Here is a 16,238-nt window from a genome sequence, read left to right on the forward strand (position 1 = left end):
TCCTGTGTGATACTGTCTGCTGAGCTGTGTATCTAATCCTATCCTGTGTGATACTGTCTGCTGAGCTGTGTATCTAATCCTATCCTGTGTGATACTGTCTGCTGAGCTGTGTATCTAATCCTATCCTGTGTGATACTGTCTGCTGAGCTGTGTATCTAATCCTATCCTGTGTGATACTGTCTGCTGAGCTGTGTATCTAATCCTATCCTGTGTGATACTGTCTGCTGAGCTGTGTATCTAATCCTCTCCTGTGTGATACTGACTGCTGAGCTGTGTATCTAATCCTATCCTGTGTGATACTGACTGCTGAGCTGTGTATCTAATCCTATCATGTGTGATACTGTCTGCTGAGCTGTGTATCTAATCCTATCCTGTGTGATACTGTCTGCTGAGCTGTGTATCTAATCCTATCCTGTGTGATACTGTCTGCTGAGCTGTGTATCTAATCCTATCCTGTGTGATACTGTCTGCTGAGCTGTGTATCTAATCCTCTCCTGTGTGATACTGACTGCTGAGCTGTGTATCTAATCCTATCCTGTGTGATACTGACTGCTGAGCTGTGTATCTAATCCTATCCTGTGTGATACAGCCTGCTGAGCTGTGTATCTAATCCTATCCTGTGTGATACAGCCTGCTGAGCTGTGTATCTAATCATCTCCTGTGTGACACAGTCTGCTGAGCTGTGTATCTAATCCTCTCCTGTGTGATACCGTCTGCTGAGCTGTGTATCTAATCCTATCCTGTGTGATACTGTCTGCTGAGCTGTGTATCTAATCCTATCCTGTGTGATACTGTCTGCTGAGCTGTGTATCTAATCCTCCCCTGTGTGATACTGTCTGCTGAGCTGTGTATCTAATCCTATCCTGTGTGATACTGCCTGCTGAGCTGTGTATCTAATCCCATCCTGTGTGATACTGACTGCTGAGCTGTGTATCTAATCCTATCCTGTGTGATACTGCCTGCTGAGCTGTGTATCTAATCCCATCCTGTGTGATACTGTCTGCTGAGCTGTGTATCTAATCCTATCCTGTGCAATACTGTCTGCTGAGCTGTGTATCTTATCCTCTCCTGTGTGATACGGTGTGGCTTAGATACAGCACTCAGCCACCCTCTTTCCTTGGGGTTGGAGGATTTCCTCCTCTTGTAGATGCGGATGGTCAGGGGGGAGGGATCGGCTGCAGAGCATCGCAGGACGTCCCCTGGATCCGGCTCTCAGATCACTCCCAGGACAGAGGGACCGGAGTTTAGAACCGTCAGGACTGGACCCCATTACACATCGGCTTCAGGGACGCCTCAGGGGCTCCGCCTGTGGATGGTGAGTGGATTATTGTTTGGGATACTCCTATCACCCAGTTACTGATGCAGCAGAGCTGAGTGTGTCATTGTGCTCTGCACTTCTGGATGTGATGTGCAGTCCTATGTAAGACCTTACACGTGTGATGTGACTGGAAGGGTTAACCGGACATTTAACCCCTAACATCCCATTCCCTTCAATGCTCCCGTGTCCCGTGTTAATATCTGCTACATCTTTATGCAGACAAGATCTGATGGTTATTACTAGATCTTGTGCCGCACCAGCGGACGTCGTCGCTTCCACATGGAGCTAATAACTAATAGCCGAAAGTTTCCAACTTCCCAAATGTTCACCAAATATTTATATTATGAAAAAAATGCAGATAGAAAACTTTATAGAATAAACTCTCTGCAAGCAGTCAGTGAATGGAAACATCTTATCTGCATTTATCGCCTTTTACACAGCTGAAGGTTTGTTACAATGTGCAACTAAAGAAACTTCTCTTTCCGCTCCATAATGTAGTAGCATAAAACAGCCGTGTATTTCTGGAGCTGGATGAATATTCATGACCTGTACACTAAGTATCGGTACGAGGGGCCACGGTGGTCCATACAAGCCTCTGTGTGACCCTCCAGTGTAATTCATTTTTCACATCCTCATCATTGATACAAACTCTGCTTGTTGTCACTGAACAGGAATATTCGTTATTACACCCCAAATCTGAGACCTCTGCATATCTGCCCCCAGGTAACGAATGTTACAGTTGTATCCAGCCTAGACATTCCTGACCGATACAGGTTACCTGCACTGATACATTGTAACAAACTAAGAGAAGAGGAGCGAGCCACAGCTGCTGAATCGAATGGTCTACGCAGGAAACAACTGTAACAACCCTTCAGTATTATAAGTCGTTATAGAAGAATGTGACTATTCACTGACAGCAAGCAGAGATCTTATAAATGTTGGAAATGGAAGAGTTTTAAAAAGCTGCAGAAGTTATTAAAGAATATATTGACAAGTAGGTGTTACCACTTTTCAAGGGATGGTAACACTAAGTGGTCACGTTTCCAGGAGGAATAACAGAGGAATGATTGAAGCTTGTTACATGGTTCCTCTGTTATTCATCTGGGTGTAACTCGTCTACATAGTGTCAGATGCACAGACACCCCCAAATGTATAACAAGCAGTTGTCAATTCATTCCTTATTTGTAGGAAGAATAACAGAGGGATGTGGACAGGGGCGTAACCTGAATCTGAGGGCCCCCAGTGCAATGTCTGTGCCGGGCCCCCGACTATAATGTCTGGTTTATAGTACTAGTCTCCTCATATGGGAAAGTGACACCTTATGGGCCCCCTGACCCTCTTGGGCCCTGGTGCCACCCCACCCTCTGCACCCCCTCAAGTTACGCCCCTGGATGTGAATAGGAGATCCCTTTAAGAGAAATCATCTTATGATGAAAATTACCGCAACTTTTGTATTTGTATATTTTATGTTTAAATTCCTCTTCATTATTCGAAACCTCTGCTTGCTGTCAATGAAAGGAGAGATTGGGTGACACATATCTTTATTTTAACTTTTTTTTTCTCTCTTTTTGCATGTTTTTTATTTTCCATTTTTTAGAACTTTTTAGGTGCATGTTAGCGACTATGCCGGGGTCTTAAGCAGTTAAGGGTTGGGTGTGCGTGTTGTAGTGTTAGGCCCCTTCCCCACTAGCGTTGCATTTCACGTCAGGGTGCAATGCGTGAAAAACTGACGTTTTTGGCTGCGTTTTTGTTCCATTTTTCCTTGGAGTCATTAGCGTTTTTGCGTTTTTCACGCGCGTGTTGTTCGCGTTTTTTTTGCGTTTTCGGTGCGTTTTTCACGCACGTTTTTTAAGTCAATGGGACTTTTTCAAAGGGACCATGGTTCAGGAATAAAATGTTTTATTTAATTGAAAAAGAATGTCTTCTGATAAGTTATCAGGTGTATGGAAACATCTGCGATCTATTCTTCACTGTTCTGCGCGTATATTATCTCCCGACAAGTTATCAGATGTGAAGAACAGTTAAGAATAGAATAAAAACAGTGACCACAGGATCATTTAAGTGAAAAACACAGTGCAGAACACAGTGCAGAATAGATTACAGATGTTCGGCACATCTGCTTACTTGTCGGGAGATACGCGCGGAACGGTGCGAACAAAATAGCATGTGAAGAACAATATATATGTGTGAAGAACACATTGCAGATGTATGGAAACCCCTGCAATGTGTTCTTCACACATCTGTAATCTATTCTTCACTGTGTTCTTTACTGTGTTTTTCACTTAAATGATCCTGTGTTCAGTGTTTTTATTCTATTCTTCACTGTGTTTTTTTAATGAAATGCTCGATCTCGAGCAGGGGAATTATTCATGTCACCTAGCAACCCATCCATTTAAAACGCATTGCACTCGCGTTGCACTTGCATTGCTTGCGAGTGCAATGCATTTTTGATGCGTCTCCATAGACTTGAATGGTGCGCGTGAAACGCAAAAGTAGAGCATGCTGCGATTTTGACACGCGTCAAAACAAACGCAAGCACGCGCGTGAAAAACAACGCAAATGAGGAAAGGCCCATTGGAAACAATAGGACAGAGTGCAATGCAAGTTCTGCGCGTCAAAAGCACGTGCAGAACTCGCGCGTGAAAAATGCTAGTGTGGAAGGGGCCTTACTAAATGTTTCTTTTCAAGATGTTTTCTTTGTTTTGCAACTTTTCTTTTTAGAGCAAATTAGAGACTTTATGCGCTCAAAACTAATAACAACCATAAAAGCAGCTAAATAGTAGCGAAAAACCATAAAACAGACAAATTAGAAAGATACTGGCGCTGCTATAGTATGACGACTCCAGAGAACAAAGGATCCGTGCCCCCCCCCCCCCCCCCCCCATTGCTTACATAGAGATTGTCAAAACTGATCTGGATCTAGAGCTTGTCACTGCTGAGGGTTTGCTACAATACATCCGAAGTGACTCAGTCTGATCTCTATACTTTTGCACCTTATAAAACACAGGACATAGAAATGTGAGCACAGATCTACATCCTGTGTCTCACATCGTTGCCATTTTAAGATCTCTGCTTGTTGTCAGTGAAGTATACCATTCCTCCAACCTCCGGAGGCTAAAAAAAACCCCATAGTTTTAAATTACGTTTCACAGCTGAAGGTTTGTTACAATTGCATCCAGTCAAGGCACCTCACATCAGCATCTTAAACCTCCAGCCTGTCCTTATAGTTTGTTACAATGTATCAGAAGGGAGATGTTTGTGCTGTTCCATAGTCAGGACATAATGGGAGTTGTAGTCCATTAGCAGCTGGAGACACACAGGATGGGGATCATGGTCCTAGCACACTGTGACAAAACCACAGCGTAACCTGCATCCCCTGTAGCTCTGAGAAGCTGCCATCTCTATATTATGCGACGACCTTCATGTTGCTTTGTGCTGCGGCGGTTTCTAGAACGCATTGACCATAATGTTGCATTTGCTGACAGATTTGATTGTCCGTTTTTTGCGCATTTTGGGCAGGAAGTTAATAATTTGCTGGGTTTCCCACCCGGTGGCCACGTCCGTGTTTGCCTTGTAATAAGTCTGTTTGCAGAGCGGTTCGGATGGGAAGCCGCATTCTCCCGGACGCCTAGAAACTGTATTTACCCTCCGAGGAATATTCGCCACTTCTACATGTCGCCAGATATTACTACATCTCCCCAAACATCCGCGACCCCTGAATCCCGAGCGCTGCCATATTCAGAGGTTAAACATTAACCCCCACATGTCACACCTCATTACACCGCACAATAATGGATGCGGAGCCCAGTGCTGGACCATCCTGGGCTTAGATACAGGATAGACTATGAAACAACAGCTTGACAAACTGTATCACACATCATAAACTTAGATACATTAACACTGGAAACAATGTCACATGTGATCAATTTAATTATACAACTCAGCACACAGCATCACGCAGGATTAGCAGAGAGTATCACACATGGTAGGCTTAGATACACAACCCAGCCGACAGTATCACACATAACTGGTAGGCCAGGTTCAGATACATGGCTCAGCAGGACTGTATCACACATGATTAGATTAGATACAACATTTCATTTAGATACTTTCTGCTGCTCAGTGTATGACTTATGATAGGATTGGATACACCACTCGGCAGACAGTATCACACAGGATAGAATTAGATACGCAGCTCAGGAGACAGTATCACACAGGATAGGATTAGATACATTTCATCACAGAGTATCACACATGATAGGATTAGATACACAGCTCAGCAGGCAGTATTACACATGATAGGATTAGATACACAGCTCAGCAGTCAGTATCACACAGGATAGGATTAGATACATTTCATCACAGAGTATCACACATGATAGGATTAGATACACAGCTCAGCAGGCAGTATCACACAGGATGGGATTAGATACACAGCTCAGCAGACAGTATCACACAGGAGAGGATTAGATACACAGCTCAGCAGACAGTATCACACAGGATAGGATTAGATACACAGCTCAGCAGACAGTATCACACAGGATGGGATTAGACACACAGCTCAGCAGACAGTATCAAACAGGATAGGATTAGATACACAGCTCAGCAGCCAGTATCACACAGGATGGGATTAGATACACAGCTCAGCAGACAGTATCACACAGGATAGGATTAGATACACAGCTCAGCGGTCAGTATCACACAGGATAGGATTAGATACACAGCTCAGCAGACAGTATCACACAGGATAGGATTAGATACACAGCTCAGCAGACAGTATCACACAGGATGGGATTAGATACACAGCTCAGCAGACAGTATCACACAGGATGGGATTAGATACACAGCTCAGCAGACAGTATCGCACAGGATAGGATTAGATACACAGCTCAGCGGACAGTATCACACAGGATAGGATTAGATACACAGCTCAGCAGGCAGTATCACACAGGATCGGATTAGATACACGGCTCAGCAGACAGTATCACACAGGAGAGGATTAGATACACAGCTCAGCAGCCAGTATCACACAGGATGGGATTAGATACACAGCTCAGCAGCCAGTATCACACAGGAGAGGATTAGATACACAGCTCAGCAGACAGTATCACACAGGAGAGGATTAGATACACAGCTCAGCAGACTGTATCACACATGATAGTATTAGATACACAGCTCAGCAGTCAGTATCACACAGGATAGGATTAGATCCACAGCTCAGCAGACAGTATCACACAGGATAGGATTAGATACACAGCTCAGCAGTCAGTATCACACAGGATAGGATTAGATACACAGCTCAGCAGGCAGTATCACACAGGATGGGATTAGATACACAGCTCAGCAGACAGTATCACACAGGAGAGGATTAGATACACAGCTCAGCAGACAGTATCACACAGGATAGGATTAGATACACAGCTCAGCAGACAGTATCACACAGGATGGGATTAGACACACAGCTCAGCAGACAGTATCAAACAGGATAGGATTAGATACACAGCTCAGCAGCCAGTATCACACAGGATGGGATTAGATACACAGCTCAGCAGACAGTATCACACAGGATAGGATTAGATACACAGCTCAGCGGTCAGTATCACACAGGATAGGATTAGATACACAGCTCAGCAGACAGTATCACACAGGATAGGATTAGATACACAGCTCAGCAGACAGTATCACACAGGATGGGATTAGATACACAGCTCAGCAGACTGTATCACACATGATAGTATTAGATACACAGCTCAGCAGACAATATCACACAGGATAGGATTAGATACACAGCTCAGCAGACAGTATCACACAGGATGGGATTAGATACACAGCTCAGCAGACAGTATCGCACAGGATAGGATTAGATACACAGCTCAGCGGACAGTATCACACAGGATAGGATTAGATACACAGCTCAGCAGGCAGTATCACACAGGATCGGATTAGATACACGGCTCAGCAGACAGTATCACACAGGAGAGGATTAGATACACAGCTCAGCAGCCAGTATCACACAGGATGGGATTAGATACACAGCTCAGCAGCCAGTATCACACAGGAGAGGATTAGATACACAGCTCAGCAGACAGTATCACACAGGAGAGGATTAGATACACAGCTCAGCAGACTGTATCACACATGATAGTATTAGATACACAGCTCAGCAGTCAGTATCACACAGGATAGGATTAGATCCACAGCTCAGCAGACAGTATCACACAGGATAGGATTAGATACACAGCTCAGCAGTCAGTATCACACAGGATAGGATTAGATCCACAGCTCAGCAGACAATATCACACAGGATAGGATTAGATACACAGCTCAGCAGTCAGTATCACACAGGATAGGATTAGATACACAGCTCAGCAGACAGTATCACACAGGATGGGATTAGATCCACAGCTCAGCAGTATCACACAGGATAGGATGAGATACACAGCTCAGCAGGCAGTATCACACAGGATAGGATTAGATACACAGCTCAGCAGACAGTATCACACAGGATGGGATTAGATACACAGCTCAGCAGCCAGTATCACACAGGATGGGATTAGATACACAGCTCAGCAGCCAGTATCACACAGGATAGGATTAGATACGCAGCTCAGGAGACAGTATCACACAGGATAGGATTAGATACACAACTCAGCAGACAGTATCACACAGGATAGGATTAGATACATTTCATCACAGAGTATCACACATGATAGGATTAGATACACAGCTCAGCAGCCAGTATCACACAGGATGGGATTAGATACACAGCTCAGCAGTCAGTATCACACAGGAGAGGATTAGATACACAGCTCAGCAGTCAGTATCACACAGGAGAGGATTAGATACACAGCTCAGCAGTCAGTATCACACAGGATGGGATTAGATACACAGCTCAGCAGACAGTATCACACAGGATAGGATTAGATACATAGCTCAGCAGGCAGTATCACACAGGATGGGATTAGATACACAGCTCAGCAGACAGTATCACACAGGAGAGGATTAGATACACAGCTCAGCAGTCAGTATCACACAGGATGGGATTAGATACACAGCTCAGCAGTCAGTATCACACAGGATGGGATTAGATACACAGCTCAGCAGACAGTATCACACAGGATAGGATTAGATACACAGCTCAGCAGACAGTATCACACAGGATAGGATTAGATACACAGCTCAGCAGTCAGTATCACACAGGATGGGATTAGATACACAGCTCAGCAGTCAGTATCACACAGGATGGGATTAGATACACAGCTCAGCAGACAGTATCACACAGGATAGGATTAGATACATAGCTCAGCAGGCAGTATCACACAGGATGGGATTAGATACACAGCTCAGCAGACAGTATCACACAGGAGAGGATTAGATACACAGCTCAGCAGTCAGTATCACACAGGATGGGATTAGATACACAGCTCAGCAGTCAGTATCACACAGGATGGGATTAGATACACAGCTCAGCAGACAGTATCACACAGGATAGGATTAGATACACAGCTCAGCAGACAGTATCACACAGGATAGGATTAGATACACAGCTCAGCAGTCAGTATCACACAGGATGGGATTAGATACACAGCTCAGCAGTCAGTATCACACAGGATGGGATTAGATACACAGATTGGCTCATAAACATTACATCATAATCTTAGATACAACTCTGCAGCTCACATTATCCCACAGGAAGAGGTTAAACACTGTAGATATGTAGACCGTATCATTTAGATACTTTTTGCTGAGCTGTGTATCACACATTATAGGCTTAGATACGCAGCTCATCAGTCAGGCACGCTTTGGATCAATTTGCAGGACTGAGATCCCTTGTATCTCATGACACTGTGAGCTTATAGACTGTGTTATATGGGGACGGCGCTCCGGTAACAATCCCTATGAGTGTAATGATGTCTGGTCAGGTCTATATTTGGCGCCACATCCGCCATGTTCTGCCCCCGTGATACACCCGGTGACCGCGCTCCTGGCTTTCCATTTCCTCACCTGTTTGCTGACTATAACACTATATCTGGCAGCGGCTATAAAATCTCCATTCTCTGCACGGATGTTTATGCATTTGGACTCCAACGCCCCCATAAAGAGGAGAGAATTTGGTGATCTTTTTATGGCTCTGGACCCATCCCTGACCATAAAGCGAGCGGTTGCTATAGTTTTCTAGGAAAGTCATTTGTGACCAGGGGAAAACTCGTAAACTCAATGGAGGGAAATAGATTTCCTCGCCGCCGGCTCGCAGCCACATTATACAATGTAACACCTGGAACCGGTGCACGGTTTATAGAGACATCTGCAACAGGTGTAATGGGTGGCCCCGGGCTCCCAATGGGCCCCCTCCGATGCCCTCCATATGTATCAGCCTCCCTGGTGATGGAGGGCAGTTAGGTTACATTCACACTGCTGTTGCCCATCACACCGTAACAGAGCGGGCACAGGGCAGTGCTGGGGGAGAGGAGGAGGGGCAGAGTACTGCTCACCCCCGCCCCACTCCATAGGGATATATGGCGCACGGCGCTGTACTCCGTCAAACAATAGGACATGTCCTATCTTTGTACAAGGTACGGAGCAGTAAGGGGCTGCACGTGTGCTGCACCGTACCGCTCCCGTTGGGCGCCGTGAGTTCATTGCGATCTATGGGGGACGTATATTGGCTGTATATACGTCCCCCATACGTCCGTGTGAACATAGTCTTAGGTAGTGTCACTGTTCTCTTCGGTCACACAGCACTGAAGCCGGTCAGAATCCTTGGTGTCCTGTGATTTTGGGCCGTGACATCTCCAGTGGTGCAGGGTAGTGAAGGGGTTTATCAGTATCCATGTTGCTATAGGATAATGGAGGGGTTAATGTAGGTATAGCAAGTGGTCTAGGTCACAGAGAGGTTAATCCTAATATCTCTGGTGGTCTAGGGCAGGGGGCTGATTCTAATGTACTGGATATGACTGCGGATAAAGCAAATTGTTGTAACCGAGGACTTGGAAAAAACCCCCTGCGGTACCTCCAAATAAAATTGTGAAACTTTATTTAGATGTCCAATATAATGATATGGTACATGAGGATCTACACATAACGGGGGAGATTTATCAGTTCTGCTCTACGAGACTTATGATAAATCTCCCCCATTGAAAGAATCATCCTACGCGTTTCGGACGATGTCCTTACTTGGACTTGGTTCTGATTCTGCGTGGCAGCATTTAAACCCAAAAACCCGTATCCTGAGCACTTGAAACTATCAGCTACAAAGTCTTTCTCCAGCTCATTGATCCCATTCATTGGAGAGATCATAATTATTCAATCTTTGGGGGTCCACACATCAGCTGATTAGATCTCCCTTCCAGCAGTGGAATCAGCACATGAGATGACTTTTATGGGTGGTGCCAGGCAGGATAACAGCCGCACAACGTCTACTGACCCCTATAGTTCATCAATGGCCACACGCTAGAAACTCCCTTTTATGGTCCCTGGAGGGCAATGCTACCTAATTGTGTACCAAACCTGCCCACGCTTTAGGAAATGCCCCTCATGCAGCAGAAAGGTAAACACTGATCATTCCGATTCCTCCATCCTGCACAGAAAACTGCACAGCTGCACAGTTCTCTCTATCCCATCCCTGCATTACTGAGGATAGAGAAATTCAGGAGAACATTGCTCTATCATAAAAGGGATGGCACAAGGAGCACGCACGGGGCAGAGCTTCCCTGAATGAGGTGGCTTCTAAGTTACCAGACCACTTGGTTTAGGAGGAGAGGCTTATAGTATGACACAGGCCACCAGGGCTCATGAAGAGAAGGTGGTACCATTGATGGGATGTGTTGGTGGGAGTGCCTGTTCTTCTTCACAGAAGCATCTTAGATAATGTACTGCCTGGCTGAAACATATTATGCATAATAATGTAATAAGATATAATTGTTATAAATGGATACAATGGGGCACATTTACTAAGAACAGTGCAGTGTGTACTATGTGCAGTGTGTACTATGTGCAGTTGCCTGTGTAGTGTGCAGGGGGCGCCAGATTCAGTACTTGAATCTGGCGCCCCCTGCACTGCTCTGACAGAGTGCACCACGTTTTTTTGTTGCTCCTTTAACATGGCTCAGGCGACACACTTCTTTTGGACACTGCATGATAAATGTGGCGCACGGTCGGACTGAGCACCGGAACGCCCATTTCAGTGACAAAATTTGTATCGTGTGAAGAACAGTGCAGCCGGGACACAAAAGGGTCTTGTGCAACACAAATGTGGCCCGGACACTTTTCAAACACACGTGCAAGCAGTTTGCACTAAAAAGAAAGTGCAAAGTCCGACAGAAAACTGGTGCTCGGCCCTTAGTAAAGGTGCCCCAATGTATCCAAAAATAGTCTTCTATGAGATTCCACCATTGCATATTGATTGACTCCTTCTCCTGTATCTTCTTCCCTTCAGCATGTGCATCGGGGTCCATCTCCATTGTTGTCACCTCATTCACGACCCAGGACAATGTTCCCAAACCATCAGTTAAGGACATGTCGTTGTAACTGACTATAAAAGGGATGGAGTTGGAAAATCCTCAGAATTTTTCAGATCTTGAAACCCAAGAAAAGGAAGAAAAGTTGATCATCCTTCTGTCCAGCCCTCTCTCAGCCTTCATCATCCTCTCCAACCTCTTCATCATCATTGGAATCCTCTTCAATAAGAGGTTACACAACACGCCCAACTTCTTCTTCCTCAGTCTATTGTTTGCTGACTTTTTCACCGGGGTTCTCCTGCCCTGTATACCTCGAATGAAATTTAACAAGGACCTTGGATACTATGGGTGTTTTTTTGCCTTTATATCTCCCAACTTCTTTTTCCTCTCTTTCTTGGCCAACCTGTTGATGGTGCACTATGAGAAGTATGTGTGCATCATCTATCCATTGCACTACCGGGATAGTTGGGTTCATCGCTGTGTCCCGTTCTCCTTGTTCTTGGTGTGGACTTTGCCGCTGGTGTTTTCCTGTCTTCCGTTGTTGGGATGGAATAATTGGAGAAGTAACCTCACTTGTTCCTATAAGCAGGTGTTCCCCAATTCCTACATATACCTGGAGACCTATGGGGTGGTCATCCCGTCCATCTTGGCCATGAGCTTCATCACCATAAAACTGCTAACCGTGGCCAGGAAGCAATTGAAAGAAATCAAGAAGCTCCACCGATCCGTGCAGCGAGAGGTGGTGACAGAGGCGGAGCGCCAAATGGACCTGAGATACGCCAAATGTATCGCTGTTTTCTCTTTGACCTTCCTCATCTGCTGGGTCCCTTACATTGCTCTTCTTCAGGTCTCAGTGCTGGTCATGGAGAATTACGAAATCAGTTTATGGATTGTCCTGACGCTGACGTGTGTGGGGAGCGGTAGTGCCGCCGTTATCCCGGTTATTTTGGGATTAAGCCACCGGCAGTACATCGAACTGTGGAGTAACCTGTGCAAAAAGTATTGCCAGTCCTGCCGCAAACCCAGAGGAACCACAACCAGTCAGCACATTAATATGGAGAGCAAAGAGGAGACCCTGGAAGATGAACTGACTGCTGTAAAGTGATGATATGAAGCCAACCAAGATATGGCAGCCGGGTCTAGATTCTGGCAATGCTCCATTTAAGTTTGTGGTGCTGGAGGTGGCACCGGTGGTTGATGTTAACCCTAAATATGCCAACATTAACTTATTAACAGGACAGTGGAGAATTGTAGGATTATTCCATATTTTGTTATCCTCTCAACCTTTGCTGGTTTCTGGAGGCATTGGCACTGGCACCTTACCCTGTATGCCCGACATGGAGCAGTTAAAGGGATTAACTAATGGGTTCTCTATGTATAGACAGACGGGGTCTCAGCAGAATAATAAATGGATCATCTCACTTCTGTAGATGTGACTAACTCAGAGTCTGGAGCTCACACTGCTGTACCCTGTGCTCTCTGCATAAAGTGTTAGGCATTGTCCCTGGAGAGATGTGTAATCAGACCTCACACTGCTGTGCTCTGTGCTCTCTGCATAAAGCGTTAGGTATTGTCCCTGGAGAGATGTGTAATCAGTACACACTGCTGTGCTCTGTGCTCTCTGCAGCCAGTGTTATGTATTGTCCCTGGAGAGATGTGTAATCAGACCTCACACTGCTGTGCTCTGTGCACTCTGCAGTCAGTGTTATGTATTGTCCCCGGAGAGATGTGTAATCAGACCTCACACTGCTGTGCTCTGTGCTCTCTGCAGCCAGTGTTATGTACTGTCCCTGGAGAGATGTGTAATCAGACCTCACACTGCTGTGCTCTGTGCTCTCTGTAGCCAGTGTTATGTATTGTCCCTGGAGAGAGGTGTAATCAGACCTCACACTGCTGTGCTCTGTGCCCTCTGCAGCCAGTGTTATATATTGTCCCTGGAGAGATGTGTAATCAGACCTCACACTGCTGTGCTCTGTGCAGCCAGTGTTATGTATTGTCCCTGGAGAGATGTGTAATCAGACCTCACACTGCTGTGCTCTGTGCTCTCTGTAGCCAGTGTTATGTATTGTCCCTGGAGAGATGTGTAATCAGACCTCACACTGCTGTGCTCTGTGCTCTCTGCAGCCAGTGTTATGTACTGTCCCTGGAGAGATGTGTAATCAGACCTCACACTGCTGTGCTCTGTGCTCTCTGCAGCCAGTGTTATGTATTGTACCTGGAGAGATGTGTAATCAGCCCTCACACTGCTGTGCTTTGAGCTCTCTGCAGCCAGTGTTATGTATTGTCCCTGGAGAGATGTGTAATCATATCTCACACTGCTGTGCTCTGAGCTCTCTGCAGCCAGTGCTATGTACTGTCCCTGGAGAGATGTGTTATCAGACCTCACACTGCTGTGCTCTGTACTCTCTGCAGCCAGTGTTATGTATTACCCCTAGAGAGATGTGTAATCATACCTCACACTGCTGTGCTCTGTGCTCTCTGCAGCCAGTGTTATGTACTGTCCCTGGAGAGATGTGTAATCAGACCTCACACTGCTGTGCTCTGTGCTCTCTGCAGCCAGTGTTATGTATTGTCCCTGGAGAGATGTGTAATCAGACCTCACACTGCTGTGCTCTGTGCTCTCTGCAGCCAGTGTTATGTATTGTCCCTGGAGAGATGTGTAATCAGACCTCACACTGCTGTGCTCTGCGCTCTCTGCAGCCAGTGTTATGTATTGTCCCTGGAGAGATGTGTAATCAGACCTCACACTGCTGTGCTCTGTGCAGCCAGTGTTATGTATTGTCCCTGGAGAGATGTGTAATTAGACCCCACACTGCAGTGCTCTGTGCTCTCTGCAGCCAGTGTTATGTATTGTCCCCGGAGAGATGTGTAATCAGACCTCACACTGCTGTGCTCTCTGCAGCCAGTGCTATGTATTGTCCCTGGAGAGATGTGTAATCAGACCTCACACTGCTGTGCTCTGTGCTCTCTGCAGCCAGTGTTAGGTATTGTCCCTGGAGAGATGTGTAATCAGACCTCACACTGCTGTGCTCTGTGCTCTCTGCAGCCAGTGTTATGTATTGTCCCTGGAGAGATGTGTAATCAGACCTCACACTGCTGTGCTCTGTGCTCTCTGCAGCCAGTGTTATGTATTGTCCCTGGAGAGATGTGTAATCAGACCTCACACTGCTGTGCTCTGTGCTCTCTGCAGCCAGTGTTAGGTATTGTCCCTGGAGAGATGTGTAATCAGACCTCACACTGCTGTGCTCTGTGCTCTCTGCAGCCAGTGTTAGGTATTGTCCCTGGAGAGATGTGTAATCAGACCTTTGTGTATGTTATAAGAAGCAGCAGGACTGCGATGTACGGATTTATATTTTAACTTCTTCAACTTCAATGGGGCATTTCCTCACACTGCTGTTCTCTTAGCTCTTTGCAATAATCTGCTTCACAGCCCCTCTGTGACCTGTAGTATAAAACCAGAAACCTGCTGGAGAGTAGAGGCTCCACAGCTGTTCAATGCAGAGAGATAAGAGCACAGCAGTGTGAGGCCACCAGTAAAGAGTTAAAAGGGGTTGGTGGTACACAGGACCTCCATGCCAAGCATAGCCCACTAAGAGCAATCTCTGTTACAATGTAGTCCTCCAGGGAGGGGTTACATGCTGGTCATGGTCATCTGATTAGGGGTCATTTGTGACCCCAGACCCTTCACCTTAGGGTTATACAATATCTCTAGGGGTCAGATTATTGCATCTAGCAGCTCCTTGTGATTGACCCTTTGTGCTCCATTGTCTGAGCATTGTGAGAACTTTTCCTTCCTTGATCATTGCAGTAGATTATCCCATAATGTCTGGATGCAACTTCCGCTGTTTCTGCAGCTGTGTTCTGTCATAGAGAAGCATCTACAAGGTCTGCAAACAATGATGCACTCCACCAAGGATAAACACAGCTTTCTGGAGGGGCGGAGCGGCATCTTCCTATGTCCAGCAACGTCTCGTGTCACTCTCTGATGTCATAGAATGACAAGTCATGTCCTGTCATAGTTATATTCCTGTGCCAAGACTTCAGTTATGTTACTGTGTTGAGTTTTGTTGTTTGTGAGATTATATTTGTTCTAAGAACGTGAATGTAAGACACAACGTCATTCCTAATAAATCATGAATTATAGGTTTTCTCAAAACTTTGAATTTCTGAAATTTCAGAAAATTTATGGAAATATATTTTAGATTGATGTATTAAGGCAAAACCTTCTCCTGTGCTCATTGACAACCACGACTGAGTAATGCATTACTATAATAATACTGCCCCCTATGTACAGGAATATAACTACTATAATACTGCCCCTTATGTACAGGAATATAACTACTATAATACTGCCCCCTATGTACAAGAATATAACTACTATAATACTGCCCCCTATGTACAGGAATATAACTACTATAATACTGCCCCCTATGTACAGGAATATAACTACTATAATACTGCCC

General features: G+C 45.5%; 1 protein-coding gene across 1 annotated transcript; it reads left to right on the forward strand.

Moving 5' to 3' along the window:
- Window positions 1-1,198: 1,198 nt before the first annotated feature.
- GPBAR1 (G protein-coupled bile acid receptor 1) lies at window positions 1,199-15,903 on the forward strand. Its single transcript, XM_072122415.1, has 2 exons — window positions 1,199-1,315; window positions 11,754-15,903. The coding sequence occupies exon 2, from the start codon at window positions 11,861-11,863 to the stop codon at window positions 12,878-12,880; it is 1,020 nt and encodes a 339-aa protein (XP_071978516.1). The 5' UTR covers window positions 1,199-1,315; window positions 11,754-11,860; the 3' UTR covers window positions 12,881-15,903.
- Window positions 15,904-16,238: the final 335 nt, after the last annotated feature.

The sequence above is a fragment of the Engystomops pustulosus genome, chromosome 8 (genome assembly GCF_040894005.1).
Source record: "Engystomops pustulosus chromosome 8, aEngPut4.maternal, whole genome shotgun sequence".
NCBI classification, from domain to species: domain Eukaryota; kingdom Metazoa; phylum Chordata; class Amphibia; order Anura; family Leptodactylidae; genus Engystomops; species Engystomops pustulosus.